At 40.0% G+C, this 20,690-nt stretch overlaps 1 protein-coding gene across 2 annotated transcripts; it reads right to left on the reverse strand.

The window, feature by feature from the left end:
* Positions 1–964: 964 nt before the first annotated feature.
* Positions 965–20,234, reverse strand: LOC118371467 (nuclear receptor coactivator 5-like). 2 transcript variants are annotated; one of them, XM_035756906.2, is made up of 9 exons: positions 19,972–20,234; positions 15,489–15,575; positions 13,862–13,932; positions 13,651–13,771; positions 7,082–7,281; positions 3,807–4,085; positions 3,387–3,548; positions 2,975–3,235; positions 965–2,594 (listed from the first exon to the last, which is right to left on the reverse strand). In XM_035756906.2, exons 1-9 carry the CDS (start codon positions 20,022–20,024, stop codon positions 2,557–2,559), a joined length of 1,272 nt encoding a protein of 423 aa, XP_035612799.1. In that variant the 5' UTR covers positions 20,025–20,234; the 3' UTR covers positions 965–2,556. The 2 variants fall into 2 exon arrangements, with proteins under 2 accessions (XP_035612799.1, XP_035612800.1); XM_035756907.2 differs by having other exon boundaries at positions 15,489–15,572; positions 19,972–20,233.
* Positions 20,235–20,690: the final 456 nt, after the last annotated feature.

Genomic DNA, 20,690 nt, shown 5'->3' on the forward strand with positions numbered 1-20,690 from the left:
CTCAACGTGATTACTTACTGTACATAGGCTACATGTGTAAAGACATAGGTAAGAAGTTCTCGGTATGTGTGCAAAAAGATTGACAGATCAACCGTTTGAATACATTCTGTCTGTCTGATTATCCATGTTTCAGTCTAGCCATTCAACTGATTTATAGGATGTTGTTTTTCCCTTCTCCCACAAAGCTTCAATCAACATTTCTCAGCTGGTGAAATGAAGCATAAACAGTTCTCCATTACTTTGAGAGTCGATGGATTCTTCACAGCTGCAGCCGAGGGCCTGTGATCAGGAGTTGGGAGACAAAAACAACTGGAGAACATGCCTGACCACACACGTCCACCCACTCACAGTGACTGTATGCCACACTCACTCCTAAACAGAACACTACATCACAATCACCTAACACAACCACATACTAACACAACTAAAACATGATCGAATTAATTGGATTTGTTCCGACATTTCAAAACAGAAATAATTATGTACCGTTTGACATTTTCCTGCATTGTTAGGAGTTAGTAACATAAGCATTTGGCTGCACTAAGTCTGCTATACTGTGTACACGACCAATCAACTTTGATTTGATGTATGCATCCTGTAAGACACACACTGCCAAAGGACAAAACAAACAGGATAGATATTTGATTTTCACTTTGCAAGCATTGTACAATCGACAATGTACTGGAAATACATATACTGTCTGAATCTTAGCCGACAAGGTCTTTCTTTCTCAGCATTGTTGTAGGATATCAGCCATTTCTCTGAAAATAGTTATTTGTTTCAAACTTTGAATAGAGCCACCACTACTGTTATTAGACATCTATTGCGTATGCCCACATAGAAAACTCAATGGTGTACTCTTTGACTTGAAGCGCAATATGAAATGGATGAAAATTGAATTCAAGAGGAATTGATTTCATTTTCAAAAAGTCTGGCACCTTTATCTGTCTCAGAACACTTTCAGTAACAAGATTATTTCCTTTAATCTTAATAATCAATTCAGTGAAGTGCTTTGTTCGCTTAAACTGACACAGAATAAGAAATTACTAAGGAAACAATCTCATGCAAAACAACATTACAGGCTTGTGGCAAAAACAATGAAAACATAACTGGGACATCCGATTCAAATAAATTGATTGCAGCCTTTAAATGTCAGAGAAGACAACACATTTGATATTGGCAGGGTAGCCTAGTGGTTAGTGTTGGACTAGTAACCGGAAGGTTGCAAGTTCGAATCCCCGAGCTGACGTTCTGCCCCTGAACAGGCAGTTAACCCACTCTTCCTAGGCTGTCATTGAAAATAAGAATTTAAGAATTTGTTCTTAACTGACTTGCCTAGCTAAATAAAGGTCAAATAAAATTGGCGATGCAATGGTTTCAAAGATAATGATAGTTGAATGGATCTATAGCACCATCTAGTGATAAGTACTACAAATTGTCTGAAGTTACATCAGACCACTGCCAAGGTTGGCTTAGATACACACAGTATCTCATGTTTTATATAATACTGTGTATGTAAAAAAAATAATCTCCACAATAACTTCTTAATTTTCATGGGCACATTATACTGAGGGTTCCCAATAGGAAACAGATGCCAGAAACGGTTTAGTCACACCTTTTATACTGTCCTAAACACTGAGTGATGGTTGGTGCTACATTTTTTATTTGATCATGGGAGATAACACAGAAAAAGGAATTAACATTAAGTTCTCTAAAACAGCATTAATTTCTCTCAGACCGCCAACTTAAAAAGCTACAATGGAATGTTTTATTCTAATAAAACACCTGTAGAAAATATTTTAAAATAGAGCCTAAGAAACTGAGTTCTGTTCTTGTTAACTAGCTAATTTTACTCCAGTATCATTACCAATTTACTTAGTTAACTAAATAAATATTGAAGTTGATAACCAAATGCTCAGACCTGCTCCTGAACATATCACCTTCATATTTATCACAAGATTAAAATGTCATTATATTTGTCACATGCGCCAAATACAACAGGTGCAGACTTTACCATGAATTTCTTACTATGTTCTTAAGTTGATCGCATACTGGCATCATATCCTCCTCCTTGGAAAAATCCAAAGACAGACCATTGAGTGTGATGAGATGATCGCAAAAGATATGAGATTGATTTGCCTTTAATCTATTGTTTATTGTAATATTTGATAGCCAATTTTCAGATAAAAACTAATAACAGATAAATGAAAAAAACAAAGAATTTGAGAATGCAATAAAAAAAAAGTCATTTGTTCTGACTTGGCTCCTGAACATCGTTGTGGGTCAACTCAAACACTCATAAAAATTGAGCTCTGAACTCCCAAATAGTCAAATAAAACCAACATTCCATTTCAGCTTGCTAAACTATGGATGCAGAGACAGAGACTATCTATACAGGGCTCTGAGATGAGGAGTGGTAGTGTGGGGTCCTGAGAGAGCAGCAGCAGGGCACTGAGCTGAAGGAGATCCCACTCCTCAGGCCAGTATGACAGTGTTTCCTGATCAGCGCTAATGCTTTCTGCTGTCTGTCCATGGTGGTCTAGAGGTGTTCTTCTCTCAGCGCCTGGGTGTATTAGGGTGTGGAGGCAGACCACCTGATCAGACAGGAGACAGGAACATGATTGGATTAAATGTACAATAGTTTTGTGGATATTGACATGTTATAGAAATGCTACTGTTGTATTGTACTGTAATGTGTTGCTGAACCCTGCCTAAGACGACAAGAGGGAAAACTCTAGAACACACGTTGGCCGTACCGTCAACAACGTGCTTGGTGTTGAAGAACAGTGACAATTCAACATGTAGAAGCATTGGGAAATTAAAATAATGTCTGATGTTTTGTGGTCCGAGGCAATAGGACTGCCACCCGCTGCTTTTAAGTACACCGATGCTCTGTCCAAGGCTCTTAGTGAGCCTAACCTAAGATGACACGTGAAGGGCATGAAATAGTAGAACAGTAAAGCATGTGACTAACCTGGACAGGGGAGCAGCCCAGGCTGGGGTCCCATGTGAAGGCTCTTCAGTGATGGTGGGGCTCCTCTGGGGCCGTGTGGGGGCATGGGGCCACTCTGCGGAAGACCACGGGAGGGAGGAGGCCCTCGGGGGGGAGGGGGCCCATGGTGGTGTGGGGGTCCTCGAGGTAGTGGACCGTGGGGGCCATGAGTGGGACGATGAGGTAGCCCCTGTCCCTGGTGCATGGACAGCAGTGGAGGGGGCTTGGTCTTGGGGTATGAGCCTAAGAAAACAGATCAGAGAGACTGTCAACACTTACATATACAAGCATAGCCATAACAAGTGACTCATGAGTGATTGATTTTAACATTCCCATCTGATATCGATCCCATCTGCCCTGCAGAACATTTCTATTTTCGAGAATGGTAACTCACCTGGAGTCATGAGGGGGGTGACAGGGTGCTCTCCCATCCCAGGGGGTGGCTCTCTGCCATGAGGGCCTGAGGGGGTGGGTAGCAGCGGTGGAGGTTTACCTAAACCAGGAGGCAACATCTTCTTCCTCTCAGGCCGGGGGCCATCACCTGTCTCAGACGTGGCTGGGAAAGAGAAAACATTAGAAGAACCCTTTATAGGAGTGTATAACATCCTAAAAATAGACAAATTATAACTCAGCATTGTCACTTTAGTATCTAAGAATCCTGTATTTCCATTAACAAATTGCAATGTATGGTGTAGTTAGAGACAACGAACAATCACAAATTCTTAGGGGAAAAAAGGAGATTTAATTTGCTGTCCTAAATAAAAAGCTTGTACTGTGCATAAAGACTATGGACACTATGGTTGTGTGGCTGCACCTTGCAGATGGTCCTGGCGGTTGCGAAGATACTCCGCGATGGTACTCAGCTCCTCGGGGTACAGGTGAACTCCCTCGGCCAGGAAGAAGAGCAGCTGGCGAGTGTCAGAGGGCACAGCATGCCTCTCCACTTTCTCTCTCTCCAGGTAGTCATCCACCAGCTCGGCCGCCCGCGCCCCTGTTTCTGCAGGGTCCTTCTGCTGCGTCCGCTCCCCAAGCCCACGGCCATATTCCGCCATCACAAAGTCCATGGCATGGTCCTTGGGCATGTTGCGGTGGACTAGTAGAGGGGTTTGAAGGTTAAAAGTTAACACATTATATAAGTTAATCATACAGGAGGTCTTGCTCTGATATGTCCCACTTCTTTCAGACAAGTTTCTTTTGATATGGGGTTTTACTTTGGGGTTGAGTGAAAATGCAATGCCATTTGTGTTGAAAACAGTTCATATTGCATTAATATGTAATAATCAGTAATAAATTAACACATTTTAAACAATGTTTTTAATACATATACTTTGAATACTGGTATTATATATTTGATAAGGTGAATGTTACTTTGATGTACAGCAAATATGTATTTTTTGGTATGTAATTATGCATAAAAGTTGAAAAAGGTTAGTTATCTAACTACACAGTATTATTTCACTATACAGATTTTGCATGACATGCAGTATCGCTTCAAGGATAAAATTTTATGTGGATTAAGGAAAGGCATCTTTGAGGATCATTTGAGAGTTGAGGATTATGTACTTCAGTTCCAGAGAACATTTTTAATATTATATAGGTCCACAACCACACATGTGCTGAACAGGGAAAAATGTCATATTAAATAACAGTACAATAACAATTTTACTTATTAAATAGTATTTGTTGATAATATTTAAAGAAATACAAGCATATGCCCTGTTCATGATTTAGCTGTTATGATTTAGATACTACCATTATTGATATAAATGCCGTAGGCTATATAATTTACATGATATATCCTACATGTCTAGGATAGGTCAAATTAAAGTAATACACAATTGAGACAAAAACATTTTTTGAACATCATTTGAAGCTGTAAAGTTGCTTGTTCACTGCCCTCAATGTACACAAACAGCTTCTTCCTGTTGCATGATTGGTTCTCGTTCTCAGAGGTACGAACAACAATACTGCTTCTTTTACAAAAAAATATATAAATTGTACTCATTCATTTCAGGTATTTTGAAGTCTTATTCCCCCGAAATCAAAATGATTTAAGTGATAATGCCTGAGAAGCCGTGGTTTGGAGGATATATTGGCATGGGTATTAAGCCTGATTTAAAATGCTGCATAGTACACCTTTAAGAAGCTATTCAATAGTAGTTTGAAAAGATATTAAATGTTAAAAATATATATAAATAATACAATTTTTTTTTTGTCATCTGCTAGTTTGACATTTCCTGAGGATTTATATCAAGCAATTAATACTTTTTCTAGTGTGACTGATATGTGCATAGAGTACAAGTCAAAAGTTGACACACCTACTCATTCAAGTGTTTCTTAATTTTTACTATTTTCTACATTGTATAATAATAGTGAAGATATCAAAAATATGAAACACCACATATGGAATCATATAGTAACCAACAAAGTGTTAAAGAAATCTAAATATATTTTATATTTGAGGTTCTTCAAAGTAGCCATCCTTTGCCTTGATGAAAGCTTTGCACTCTTGGCATTCTCTCAATCAGCGTCACCTGGAATGCTTTTCCAACAGTCTTGAAGGAGTTCCCACATATGCTGAGCACTTGTTGGCTGCTTTTCCTTCACTCTGCGGTCCAACTAATCCCAAACCATCTCAATTGGGTTGAGGTTGGGTGATTGTGGAGGCCAGGTCATCTCCATCGCTCTCCTTCTGGTCATATAGCCCGTACACAGCCTGGAGGTGTGATGGGTCAACATCCCATTGAAAAACAAATCATAGTCCCACTAAGCCCAAACCAGATGGGACGGTGTATCGCTGCAGAATGCTGTGGTAGCCATGCTGGTTGAGTGTGCCTTGAATTCTATATAAATCACAGACCGTGTCACCAGCAAAGCACCCCACACCATCACACCTCCTCCACGCTTCAAGGTGGGAACCACACATGCAGATATCATCCGTTCACCTACTCTGCATCTCAAAGACACGGCGGTTGGTACCAAATATCTCAAATTTTGGACTCATCAGACCAAAGGCCAAATTTTCACCGGGCTAATGTCCACTGCTCGTGTTTCTTGGCCCAAGCAAGTATCTTCTCGTTATTGGTTTCCTTTAGTAGTGGTTTCTTTGCAGCAATTCGACCATGAAGGCCTGATTCACGCAATCTCCTCTGAACAGTTGATGCTGAGATGTGTCTGTTACTTGAACTCTGTGAAGCATTTATTTGGGCTGCAATTTCTGAGGCTGGTAACTAATGAACTTATCCTCTGCAACAGAGGTAACTCTGGGTCTTACTTTCCTGTGACGGTCTTCATGAGAGTTTCATCATAGCGCTTGATGGTTTTTGCGACTGCACGTGAAGAAACTTTTAAAGTTCTTGAAATATTCTGGATTGACTGACCTTCATATCTTCAAGAAATGACAGACTAATTTCTCTTTGCTTATTGAAGCTGTTCTTGCAATAATATGGATGTGGTGTTTTACCAAATAGGACTATCTTCTGTATAACACCCCATACCTTGTCACAACACAACTGATTGGCTCAAACGCATTAAGGAAGAAATTCCATAAATTAACAAGGCACACCTGTTCATTGAAATTCATTCCCGGTGACTACCTTATGAAGCTGGTTGAAAGAATTCAAAGCGTGTGCAAAGCTGTCATCAAGGCAAAGGGTGGCTACTTTGAAGAATCTCAAATATATTTTGATTTGATTCCCACTTTTTTGGTTACTACATGATTCCATATGTTTTTTCATAGTGGTCTTCACTATTATTATACAATGTAGAAAATAGTCAAAATTAACAAAAACCCTTGAATGTGTGTGTGTCCATTGCTGGTACTGTATATATGTCAGTATTATTTCAAACCTAAATTAATATTAAGTTTAAATGTGAGAGCCTCTGATGAGGGGGTCCAATGTGAACTGCTGAGTTCTCAACTCCAGAATTAAACTAAAATCACCATAGGCCTAATATTATATATCACCCTTAAATGATCTAATTTAAAATAGGTTTTATCAGGAGTGTGAGACTTGGTATTGTTGCTCTTTTAGAGATACATTTTTAATGGTTTAGTTAGAAGGGGCCAGGTGACTGTGGGGGACTTACTTTTGAGGGATTCTGAAAATATGATTACTGTGCACGAGGACAGAGCTACGTTAGTCTGTTCGACGAGAATACATAAGGGGGAACCGTCGGAGCGGACATCTTGTAGGGCCCGGGTCAGGCCCGACTCCGCCTGCAGGTAAATCATTTCCACCGAGAGGCCACGGTCCTGCAAACAGTGGCCTATAGATTTGGGGTAATCCCTTTGAAAGAAGAGAAGAAAGCTGGTTATTGACTTCTGCACACAAACGAGGGGTGCGCAGGCATGTCGTGTGAGAGGAGAGCAGCACCGCTGTGCTGTGGCAGCATGTCCAGGCCTGGCTTCAATCAACCACAAAGACACCTCAACTGAATCACAACTCCTATCAAGGTGTGTATCAAGGTGTAGTTAAGTGACCAGTGAAGAGCAGGATAACCTGGTATATCCATTAGGCTTGGGCGGTATACCGTATACTGGGGGTATTTGGAAAAAAAACATGCGATATCAATACGTTTGAATATTTGTAGGTACTTTTGTTTGTTAATAGCTGCAGTCAACTTGTACAATACTTTAGGAGATAAAGCAGAATGCGTTCATCATTTCAGCTGTCACATTATGAAGCTTACCATACGTCCCCAGAAAAGTTGATCTAGTCATGTGTTTGTAAATAGCACAATGGGAGCTCGTGAGTCCATAGCTTTCTATATCGGTGAGTCTCTGTTGTGCAGCACACGAGGTGAAGTTACACTTCTATGCAATTCACTAGTAAATGTTTAACATCAGATACAGTGCCTTGCGAAAGTATTCGGCCCCCTTGAACTTTGCGACCTTTTGCCACATTTCAGGCTTCAAACAAAGATAAAACTGTATTTTTTTGTGAAGAATCAACAACAAGTGGGACACAATCATGAAGTGGAACAACATTTATTGGATATTTCAAACTTTTTTAACAAATCAAAAACTGAAAAATTAGGCGTGCAAAATTATTCAGCCCCCTTAAGTTAATACTTTGTAGCGCCACCTTTTGCTGCGATTACAGCTGTAAGTCGCTTGGGGTATGTCTATCAGTTTTGCACATCGAGAGACTGAAATTTTTTCCCATTCCTCCTTGCAAAACAGCTCGAGCTCAGTGAGGTTGGATGGAGAGCATTTGTGAACAGCAGTTTTCAGTTCTTTCCACAGATTCTCGATTGGATTCAGGTATGGACTTTGACTTGGCCATTCTAACACCTGGATATGTTTATTTTTGAACCATTCCATTGTAGATTTTGCTTTATGTTTTGATCATGGTCTTGTTGGAAGACAAATCTCCGCCCCAGTCTCAGGTCTTTTGCAGACTCCATCAGGTTTTCTTCCAGAATGGTCCTGTATTTGGCTCCATCCATCTTCCCATCAATTTTAACCATCTTCCCTGTCCCTGCTGAAGAAAAGCAGGCCCAAACCATGATGCTGCCACCACCATGTTTGACAGTGGGGATGGTGTGTTCAGGGTGATTAGCTGTGTTGCTTTTACGCCAAACATAACGTTTTGCATTGTTGCCAAAAAGTTCAATTTTGGTTTCATCTGACCAGAGCATCTTCTTCCACATGTTTGGTGTGTCTCCCAGGTGGCTTGTGGCAAACTTTAAACAACACTTTTTATGGATATCTTTAAGAAATGGCTTTCTTCTTGCCACTCTTCCATAAAGGCCAGGTTTGTGCAATATACGACTGATTGTTCTCCTATGGACAGAGTCTCCCACCTCAGCTGTAGATCTCTGCAGTTCATCCAGAGTGATCATGGGCCTCTTGGCTGCATCTCTGATCAGTCTTCTCCTTGTATGAGCTGAAAGTTTAGAGCGACAGCCAGGTCTTGGTAGATTTGCAGTGGTCTGATACTCCTTCCATTTCAATATTATCGCTTGCACAGTGCTCCTTGGGATGTTTAAAGCTTGGGAAATCTTTTTGTATCCAAATCCGACTTTAAACTTCTTCACAACAGTATCTCGGACCTGCCTGGTGCGTTCCTTGTTCTTCATGATGCTCTCTGCGCTTTTAACGGACCTCTGAGACTATCACAGTGCAGGTGCATTCATACGGAGACTTGATTACACACAGGTGGATTGTATTTATCATCATTAGTCATTTAGGTCAGCATTGGATCATTCAGAGATCCTCACTGAACTTCTGGAGAGAGTTTGCTGCACTGAATTTTTCAGTTTTTGATTTGTTAAAAAAAGTTTGAAATATCCAATAAATGTCATTCCACTTCATGATTGTGTCGAACTTGTTGTTGATTCGTCACAAAAAAATACAGTTTTATATCTTTATGTTTGAAGCCTGAAATGTGGCAAAAGGTCGCAAAGTTCAAGGGGGCCGAATACTTACGCAAGGCACTGTATCTTATAAAAAGCTTTCTGTCAGTAGTCAGAGCTCTGGATGAGTTCTGTACAGTTGCTGTTTTTCCCCTGTGCTTCCCAATAGCTTTTCTCCTGCGTTCTTCTCCCCTGTGCTCCGTGTACACATGCTGCTCTCCCTTCAGAAAAGCATGTATCACAACTTTGTTCATTTGAACAATGTATCTTGTTCACTTTTGCTTGTAAATGTCAACACTCTCCGAAATTGACATTCTGTAGCTATGAGCTATGCTTGTATAACTGTGCTGGATTTGCAATTAGTTTGTTCATTTTTCGCTCGTTAGCATATACTAAAAGCGTCTTATGTGATTTCGCTATTAGTTTGTGCAAATTTTTAGTAGTCTGGTAACTGAGGCCCAATGAGCTTCTCTTGTGATTTTAGCACCCCCTTGTGTGCTATGCCGGTAATACCGTAAATCACAGGATGAGAGAAGGGAAGGTATGGCAATATGAAAATCTGGATACCGCCCAAGCCTAATATCGATAGGCCTAATATTATAAAAATGTATGTGATAAGGTGATTAAATCCAGCCTGCTGTGAGTTCTTTCTGTTGATGTGCATTTTGTATTTAAATATGCTTATAAACATAAATAAATCTACAGTATTGAAAGAGCATGAACAGTATTGACCAGTGACAATCTTCATTGAACCTACAGTCACTACTGTGTGTGTAACATACAATATGTTGAGGAAGGTGGGACAGTGATGTCTCAAAGCCCACAACAGGTACACATCATAACACTTGTGATGAATGTTTAAAACGCTGCTTCAGTAAAAACACTACTGTCAATTAACACGGCACTTATTCAATTTCTCCACAAAACAGCATCTTTTGGCATCAGTTTTTAGTTTGTAGGTCTTTTCTTCTCAGAGAAAGTATCAGCAATACGTTTAGGCAGGGGTGAGCATTTCAAAAGACGGAAGTCGAATGTGTCGTGTCCACGAGGATCAAGATGAGCGTGAGTTAACAGTATAAAGATGTAAGTCGAATGTGTCGTGTCCACGAGGATCAAGATGAGCGTGAGTTAACAGTATAAAGATGTAAGTCGAATGTGTCGTGTCCACGAGGATCAAGATGAGCGTGAGTTAACAGTATAAAGATGTAAGTCGAATGTATCGTGTCCACGAGGATCAAGATGAGCGTGAGTTAACAGTATAAAGATGTAAGTCGAATGTGTCGTGTCCACAAGGATCAAGATGAGCGTGAGTTAACAGTATAAAGATGTAAGTCGAATGTGTCGTGTCCACGAGGATCAAGATGAGCGTGAGTTAACAGTATAAAGATGTGTCGTGTCCACAAGGATCAAGATCGTGAGTTAACAATGTAAGTCGAATGTGTCGTGTCCACGAGGATCAAGATGAGCGTGAGTTAACAGTATAAAGATGTAAGTCGAATGTATCGTGTCCACGAGGATCAAGATGAGCGTGAGTTAACAGTATAAAGATGTAAGTCGAATGTGTCGTGTCCACAAGGATCAAGATGAGCGTGAGTTAACAGTATAAAGATGTAAGTCGAATGTGTCGTGTCCACAAGGATCAAGATGAGCGTGAGTTAACAGTATAAAGATGTAAGTCGAATGTGTCGTGTCCACAAGGATCAAGATGAGCGTGAGTTAACAGTATAAAGATGTAAGTCGAATGTGTCGTGTCCACGAGGATCAAGATGAGCGTGAGTTAACAGTATAAAGATGTAAGTCGAATGTGTCGTGTCCACAAGGATCAAGATGAGCGTGAGTTAACAGTATAAAGATGTAAGTCGAATGTGTCGTGTCCACAAGGATCAAGATGAGCGTGAGTTAACAGTATAAAGATGTAAGTCGAATGTGTCGTGTCCACGAGGATCAAGATGAGCGTGAGTTAACAGTATAAAGATGTAAGTCGAATGTGTCGTGTCCGAGGATCACGAGGATCAAGATGAGCGTGAGTTAACAGTATAAAGATGTATAAAGATCAAGATAGCGTGAGTTAACAGTATAAAGATGTATCGTGTCCACGAGGATCAAGATGAGCGTGAGTTAACAGTATAAAGATGTAAGTCGAATGTGTCGTGTCCACAAGGATCAAGATGAGCGTGAGTTAACAGTATAAAGATGTAAGTCGAATGTGTCGTGTCCACAAGGATCAAGATGAGCGTGAGTTAACAGTATAAAGATGAGTTGTATAATGTGAATGTGTCGAAGGATCAAGATGAGCGTGTCCAGTTAACAGTATAAAGATGTAAGTCAAGGATCAAGATGAGCGTGAGTTAACAGTATAAAGATAAAGATGTATCGTGTCCACGAGGATCAAGATGAGCGTGAGTTAACAGTATAAAGATGTAAGTGTCCACGAGGATCAAGATGAGCGTGAGTTAACAGTATAAAGATGTAAGTCGAATGTGTCGTGTCCACGAGGATCAAGATGAGCGTGAGTTAACAGTATAGAGCGTGAGTTAACAGTATAAAGATGTAAGTCGAATGTATCGTGTCCACGAGGATCAAGATGAGCGTGAGTTAACAGTATAAAGATGTAAGTCGAATGTGTCGTGTCCACGAGGATCAAGATGAGCGTGAGTTAACAGTATAAAGATGTAAGTCGAATGTGTCGTGTCCACGAGGATCAAGATGAGCGTGAGTTAACAGTATAAAGATGTAAGTTGCATAGGTCATCCGGGTTTACATTATATAACACTGAGAAAACATAACTTTATAGCACACTATGAAGAAAAGGGAAAAAGATCAGCCGATAGTGTTAGTGTTACTACACTGGGCATTTTTTGGTAGGCTATATTCAAATGTAACATTGTATGCAAGTGTTGCAACAACACTTTTGAGCAGGGAATTGAATAGGTTTGCTAGGGGTAGACATGGCAAGTGTTTTATGGGGAGCATACAATCATTTAAAAATGGCAGCAATTCCATCCTGTTACTACTATTTACAGGTGTAAGTAGCTACCAAAGCAGTACTAAAGCAGGCTACTTACAGTATGAAATTAAAACAAGTTAGCCTTTCATTGTAACAGAACTTATTTTTTAAAAGGCAGAGTGAACCCATGAGGTCAATGGACCTTCAGTCTCTTCGATTGCTGCAAGAACTGGACAACTTCTACATTTTCTTCAGAGATGGATATAAAAGCTTCATTCCGTTTCATGAGTTTGGATGACGAACTCATCTATCCCATTTCATTAAATATATGAACGGGTGAAAAGTAGAGTTAAATACACATGTATTACATGACATGTATTACGTGACACATTCCAGAAAAGTGCGTACAATATTCACTGTCAGACCGATGATGATCAGATTAAGAAATGAGAGTGCACTTTGAACAACGCATTACATGACTGTTTACAACAAAAAGTGATGTTCTCCAAGAGGTTTTTTGTTTTCATAACACATTGTGTTATGTTTCTGTTGATTGTTCTTTAGTGTCTGTGGTGAATGTCTGGATTCATGTTTTTGATGGTTATGTCAAGAATCAACCAAATATGTATCTTCAACAAATCAAGTTAGCATATTATGGTATATCGAACAATCCCTAATAGAGTTATTCAAGTTGAATTAACTGGGCGCAATTTGAACCTAAATATGGCTTCACAGGAGATGTTGATATGGTGAATCTCCTTTAAGCCGAGGATGGTGCAATTTATATATTTTTAAGCAGAGAGAGTTTGAATTCCTGCATGTGAAGAAACTCATTTATAAGTGATTGCAAGGAAAACAAAAACTACTACAGGTCTTAGGGGGGGGACTGATTCATAAAACAGGGGGACTGTTTTCTACAAGTAGATTTAAAAAAAATGTTCAGCCAACTTGGAGAGACAGACATGAGTAGTATGGAAGTTTATGCAAGTGTGTAAGAAACAAACAAAAAAAGAACAGGTGTAGCATTTGGCCCGTTTAGATAAGCTAAAACAATAGTTTTACATTTACCTCAGTCAATCTTACAATTGACTTCAGTTTAGTTTTTCCAGGTTGTTGCCATTCATACATAGTTCTTCTTGGCAATTACAGTTAAATTCCCACACAAGTCATCCCTAACAGGTGTATGGGTATTTTAATTCCTTTTCAGACAACCACCACAGTTGCTGAATTCTCCATCCTCACTCCTGGAGAAACACACATGCACCTCCCCTTACAAGGGCATAGAAAATATTGCCGAAAGGAGAATCCAAAACGCATAAATACCCTATTTTCTTAAAGGTGAGCTACTCACGTGCTCTGGTTGCTCACAGACAGAACCACACAGTCGGCAGGTGTCTTCTCCTGGAGTTGCTTATAGAACCGCTGGTAGAGGGCGCTACGTTTGTCAGCTGCATTGTAAACTTTGGGAGAAGCTGAGAAGGGAGAGAAGACATTTTCTAAACAGGTTGTTGGCAAATAAATGTATTTAGTTGACAGACCACATAAGAGAAATGGGATCTTACCATTTTGTTGATATCCTTCATAGTCCATGTTGTTACCGGAGTAGTCATGCTGTTGGTCCAACTCCTCATAACTGAAAGTAACACAACAAAAACCTCACTAGGCTTTGTAGCATTTGTTCACCCCTTTCTCCACCCTACACACAGGTGTGCCGACTTTATTCTTCAGATGGAGCGGACATCATAACAAGTATTTGGCATTAGCAGATTATGGTACATATTCACAAACCATTTGATTGCATGTTTTGACATGCCACCTCACCACACAGCATCATGACCCTCAAACTAGCCTTTTTAGAATACTACAGTGAAATACTTACACACTAACATGCAGGCTCAGCATTCCCCAACTGTCCCATTCAAATTCAGAATGTTGAAACAAACTTAATTTCAAATTACTTTACCGGTTGTCTGCCGATTTTGCCCCCATGTCGGAGGTAAATTGGATACAAAATATCCACAGGGAACTGTTATCAACCAGACCTTCAGTACGCTGGTCTGTATAGTTTGTATTTCCGTTTTTTATTTTCAATAATGATGCAATTTGCAGGTGACAAACACTTGCACAATATGGCCAATATTGCTAGAAAAGTGCATTGGTCAACGACATTCGGATATTGTTTACATATTGTGCATCACATGCAATGCGTCAACAGATTGAAAATACAAGTGACAGAAACTACCGGCAATGTAGGGTAAACAACACTTTCCTGTGGATACCCTAACTCCACCTACCGCCAGACGGACCAGCAGCATGCACAACCGGTAATGGAAGTGTAAATATCATTTATTCAACATTCTGCTTGTAGAGACTATCGTGTCTTTAAAAAATATATATTTTTTATTTTTTACAGAGACTTGTTTCAGACTGATATCCGCGGAACTAGCCAACTACACTCCACAATTTCTGATGGAGTTGAGCGGCAACTAGTGTGGGTGGACTGGAGCTCCGACATCAAACAAAACGAAGTAAATAAAAAGAAAATAGCCTGCATTTACACGTCCTGTAGAGTTGAGTTTAGTCCACTACCCTCAAAACCTGCCATGAACATTTATCAACAGTCAATCAAGGAATGTTGGCAGACTAGCTAGCTAATTTAGGGTGTGTTCGTAAATTCACTCTGGCTATCTAATCTGATTTCAGAGAAGTCTCGTTTGAGTCTGTCAGAGCACAGATTAACTAATCAATTTACAAACGCACAACACCCGTCTAATATAACCAGTGTCAGTAAAAGTCAGAAACAAAAAGGAAATAAATTGTTGTTAGCAGCACAGTTAGTCACCAACGCTCTAGTTAACATGAAAACAGCCTAACCAGCTTGGCTAGGGCGAGTAAAATGGTCAGGGTGAGGTGTTCTCTCATTTGTGTCTGAATATAGCTAGCAAGCTAGACAACTTTAGCCAGTTAGCTTGGGTGCTTGACTGCCGTTGTGAGGTCAGAAAACTCGGATCAACCCTACTCCCCCGTCAGAGCGTCGAGTGTGCACTGGGAACACTCCGAGAGTGAAACACTCAATTTACAAACAGAGAATCTGACAACATTCTGAATTTACAAAATGCCCAGAGCGTACTCTAGCACTCCAGAGTAAAATTTACAAAGCCACCCTTTGTTAGCTGCATTGTTAACTACCTCTCAGAATCCTTGTGGTCGTCGGTCCGGTCTTCTCTCACGGGGTATGGTGCTGGTCTTCGAAAAGGCCGAAGAGGTTTAACACTGCTGAAGGAGATTTACAGTTAGCCAGCTATTAGCATCACAGCCATAAGTACGTGAGCGGAGCAAGGAATGGAGATTGACCCATTTGACTGGAGCGCAGAGCGAGTTTCCCCCCCCAAAGGCTGGAGCGTCGGACTTCTTGCTGCTCCAGTACCGTTCACTTCACAAGCTCAGGGCATGCCTGGCCCAGAATGCATTTGTAGGCCACTTGTGTGCCGTTATAGCCCCTTGCTTTAGCTACTGTCATGGAGTTAGATAAATATATTCATAAAGAAACAGGTGCAACACAGGTGCAAAATCAAGGTGACTTAGAAAGATGAGGAGGACCAAGAGTGGGAGTGCAGTGATGTAGTGTCACCAACTAAAGAATCATTGTGGAATCTGAAAAGACATATCCCGAAAGCATGATGTGAACTATGTGCACATGCTAACATAAAAAAAGGTGGGTAAGCTGGCTGTGTCATTGTAGCAAAGTATTTATAAGTAAAAATGTGATCTCTTGAAAGTTTAGCTCATTTTCTTTCTATTTTCTATACAATAGGCAATCATTGATTTTAGACCCAATAGGCCTGACATATTACATCTTTCAATGAGCTTTGCATTTTGATAGAGCCATTTTGCCTAAAAAAATACAAAAAAACTTTAGGCCTAGCTATATCTATCTATCTACCTATCTATATATATATTTTTTTTATTTTTTTTATTTTACTTTATGAAAAATAAAAACTCCCCATCCCTGCCCAGCAAGAGTGGCCCGAGGAGTGTTTAGCATCCCCAGTGGCTCTACAAGCGCAAAGAGAGTATTCTCCGCTGCTGGCCTGCTCACCAGGCACCATTGCATGAGCCTGAAGCCAAAAGCGTCTGCTAAATGGCATATATATTATTATATATATATATATATATAAACCCGTGTTTCTAAAAGTGAATTCAAAGGCACTGTAGACAGCCTAGTTAGGCATTTGTCATTAGAATTCTCTTTAATTCTACTTATACAACGGTGGGTCTAATCCTGAATGCTGATGGGTTAAAACCCCATTCCAGCTGGTGTCTATTCCACAAGTAACCACCAACTAAATCTGACGTAAAAGTTCCTATTTACTCGGTTCCATTTGACTGTGCAATCCACTGTCTCATCAGCCCAGCAATTTATAAACTTGATCTCCACTATATAAAACATCTAGACATTGTCACATTTCTTTAGACTAACATTTAGTTTAACAGCAGAGATTTGTATAAATCTTGCTGTGTCTCTGTCCCATGTGTACCGAGTAGGGATGCACGATATATCGGTGAACATATCGGAATCGGACGAAATTAGCAAAAAATGCCAACATCGGTATCGGCCGATGTCTATAACACCCCGATGTCAAAGCCGACATGCATACCTATATAACATGACGTATTGACACCATGGAAAATGTTGCACTATACGTGCAACACAGCATTCCTAATCTAGCCCATAATGTCTGCTGTGTGGATATAGCAGTCATTTGAAAGAGCAACAACATTTCAGCGAGACAACACAAAGGCTAAATCCATTAAAGCCAAGATAATGGAATTAATTTCCCTTGACAATCAACCGCCCTCTGTCGTTGGCTTTCGCCGACTGGTCGAGCACTGGTACACACTACCAAGTGGGCTACTTTTCAGATGTTGCCCTACCGGAGTTACACAGTACTGGCGTCACTGCCATTAGCTTCACGACATACATACTATGGAACATTGTCTGGGTCTTTGCGTGTCAAAAAAGATACAGTAGCACTGTCAAAGCTGTACAAAAAAAGTCTGCAAAGATGTAAACACTGGCCCCGAACGACGTGTTTACAATACTGCGTCAATAATAAAGCATAATTTGTTCGACCACAACTTCTGGGGTAGCTAGCTTTAGCTTGGTACCTAGCTAGCACCAATACAACCTGCCAGAAAACAATGACCAGTAGAACCTGCAGTCATTTTCATTATTCTTAGCAACAATTTAGGAATCCTTGTGAGTAAGTATTAGCTCGGTTGCCACTTGTTGTTCACATTGAAATTGAACTTCAGTTGATGAAAATAAATAGCTAGTCAGCAACTTAACCCTGTTGCCCAAAGCAAGCATTATAAGCAGCCAGCTAGCTTCATCTGGCTAGTGAGGCTCGATGTACCAGCTTATGTGTTGTGAAAATAGCCACAATAAGGATTAGACACAATAGTGGAATTTGCGGTTTGCCTTCAAAATAAAAGTACCTCTTTGAAAGTGATGCAGAAGGTCACAATTAGTGGAATCATGACATTTTTAGACTAGATAATGTTAAAGAAGGTTAAACAAGGTATTAGTCTACTCGGTGACACAGACAGAACACAACTGTGAAGAGTTTACGTAAATATTAGCGTTGTAGTTCTTATCGTGGGACATCACACCCCAGTCAACCTATTGTGTCTATTGACATTCATTTTGCACTGTACAGTTTTACCTAAGAGTTGAGGATCAATGAAATGGGGTATCAGTCTACTCAATACCTAATATATTTTTCCCCAACGTCCTTAGAGTTATCAGACTCCAAAACATCCACGCAGAATTGGTTTTCCTCAGGAATAGTGTTCAATACACATAAATTGATAATAAATGTGTCTCAATTCACAGATGTTTCAGAGTCCCGCAATAAGAGCTACGACACTAATGTTCTCTGGGTGTCACGGAGTAGACTGATACCTATGGATTGTGGATCAATGACATGGGGTAAGACTGTACAGTGAAATAAATATGTCCCCAGTGCAATTCTAAAGTATAATACATCCAGGGTGATTTCAACAGATTTTTGTCAAATTAACAAATTATTGTCTTTTGTTGATTTTATAACATTCCAAACTTGTTTAGCATGACTTATTCAATTATGGCATAATTCTACTACTTGTATTAATTTGCATCACTGTCAATGGCATACGTATATTTTGAAGGCTAACTGCAAAGTCCACTATTGTGGCTAATACTTATTGTGGCTGGCTTCTAAGAAGTGTCTTATAATTTAGGGTTATTTTAGATGATGACACCTAGCTATATTGTTAGCTAGTAATAATAATAATATAAGCTAGCTAACTACTACTGAAACAGATTATGTTTTGCTATCTTTTTGGGGAAGGACATTGTTTTCATCCATGAGCTAGATAGCTTATTTAAAAAAAAAAATGTTTTAATGGCCAGCACTGTAGGTGCGCGAGACAACTTTACCAGCATCATAACATTCATATGGACGAATCGTTATGACATATGAAACACCAGTGTGTAATAACTACGTAAAAAAAATGATGAACGCGTTAAACGATTATGTGACGTGCAGTCCTATTCAGGTCCTGATTGGTCAACAAGCTTATTTGAGAAGTCAGATGGTGTTATTTGACATGTATCTTTTTTTTTTGTCACACAAAGACCCAAACGATGGAACGAACCAGTTGGCTTGATTGTAAAACCAAGATTTGTGTCGGGACTATATCGTGGAAGGATGAAATAACGTTTAATATAAATATGTCAATCATTATTTGAACATGTTAGTAACCTTTGTATAAATGTAATAATGACCTCGAAACCGGTGTTTGGAGGAAATATTGGCAGTTTGCCGGACGGCCATCGAACCAACATTATCTGCCAAACACCGGATTATCTAGAATTATATATTATAAGTAAGTCAACACCTATAAACGCAATTTAGAATATAATACAACAAAATGTTGTTTAAATGCTGAGCTTAATGTTCCTGCCAGTCTAGTGTGTCGGACTCGCAAATGAAGAAAAAAAAAGTTAAATAGGCTAATATAGCCTAAATTAATTTCCGTTCCTTCTTATGCTACCTGTCTGGCTCGCGACTTATTTAGAATGTTTATATACTGTTGAACAAAACATGTACAGTAGCAAGCCTATTTGAAATGATCAACGCTTCTAAGTCACCCTTTCATGTTTATTAAAATACATTTTCATTGAAATCATATGGGTTGGTTTCAATACTTCAAAACCAAATGGTAGGTCCATGTAGCCACACAAATAGATGGGGGTTGGTTAAATTGTGATTTACATTTTAAGAGCGAATTTGGCGCGGCAATATTTTTTCCACCCTGTGTAAGAGCAGTTTTTAGCAGTGTCGCTGGAGAGTACGTGGAGTTCCGTAGGAAAACGATTTCCGACCGCTCAACTCTGCTCACATACTCTGAACATCTAACGTTAGCCATTCCTTTGTGGATAGCTGCGTTAGCTAGCTAAGCAAACAACGTTACTCACCCACCCACAATACAATAGTTATCCGGTTAATTGGCAAGCTAGTTAGGCTCCAGATATGACTTCTGCTATAGGTAGTTTCATATCTAGCTAGTTAGCTAGCTAATCAGGCAAGAATGAGGCTGATTCAAGCTACGCTAGCTAGCCACTTACCCTCCATTTGGGTTGGGTTGAGGCCGTCTGCCGCTTGGTGCCCACGACGACATTGCACTTTCGTCAAGTGGGAATACCTCTAAATAAACCGTGGAAAATAATAAGTATCTTGCCAAATAGACGAATGATGGCTTGCTAGCTAACAGTGCGCCCTAACATAGGTTAAATAACCAGGCCGTATTTGAAAGGATCAAAACCGCAATGTATCATTTGGTACATTCGGACTGATCTACAAATAATAATGAATCGTTATTTACGACGCAAAGTGATTTATAAATCAGTCAATAGGCAGTCGTGTTGATGCTCTCGAACACAGCCACAGGCTTCTTCTTCTTTAAATTTGAATTGGCAGATCGCAACCAACTGAAAGCTGCATACATCGCCACCTACTGCACTGGAGTGTGAGACTGGTCACGGCCTCTTAAGTCATCAAGCCCTGTGTTTCCGGTCTACTGATCTGGAGTGTGAATTCTTTACACTTTGTGACACAAAAAGGGAAGGAAAAATGACTGGAAAAGGGCTCCTGTGCTCTCAAGTGGTCTAAGGCACTGCATCTCAGTGCAAGAGGTGTCACGACAGTCCCTGGTTCGAATCCAGGCTGTATCACATCTGGCTGTGATTGGGAGTCTCATAAGGCAGCGCACAATTGGCCCAGCCTCGTCTGGGTTTGGCTGGGGTAGACTGTCATTGTAAATAAGAATTTGTTCTTAACTGACTTG

This window comes from Oncorhynchus keta, chromosome 22 (assembly GCF_023373465.1).
Source record: "Oncorhynchus keta strain PuntledgeMale-10-30-2019 chromosome 22, Oket_V2, whole genome shotgun sequence".
Lineage (NCBI taxonomy): Eukaryota > Metazoa > Chordata > Actinopteri > Salmoniformes > Salmonidae > Oncorhynchus > Oncorhynchus keta.

What these genes read in the sequence shown, in the direction of transcription:
- LOC118371467 (XM_035756906.2), bottom strand. Translation starts at nt 20,024, where the DNA reads ATGTCGTCGTGGGCACCAAGCGGCAGACGGCCTCAACCCAACCCAAAT. An exon ending in TGAAGGATATCAACAAAATG is followed by an intron (nt 13,772 to 13,861) that starts GTAAGATCCCAT and finishes CTCCCTTCTCAG; the next exon opens with CTTCTCCCAAAGTTTACAAT. An exon ending in CACCCCCCTCATGACTCCAG is followed by an intron (nt 3,236 to 3,386) that starts GTGAGTTACCAT and finishes CTGTTTTCTTAG; the next exon opens with GCTCATACCCCAAGACCAAG.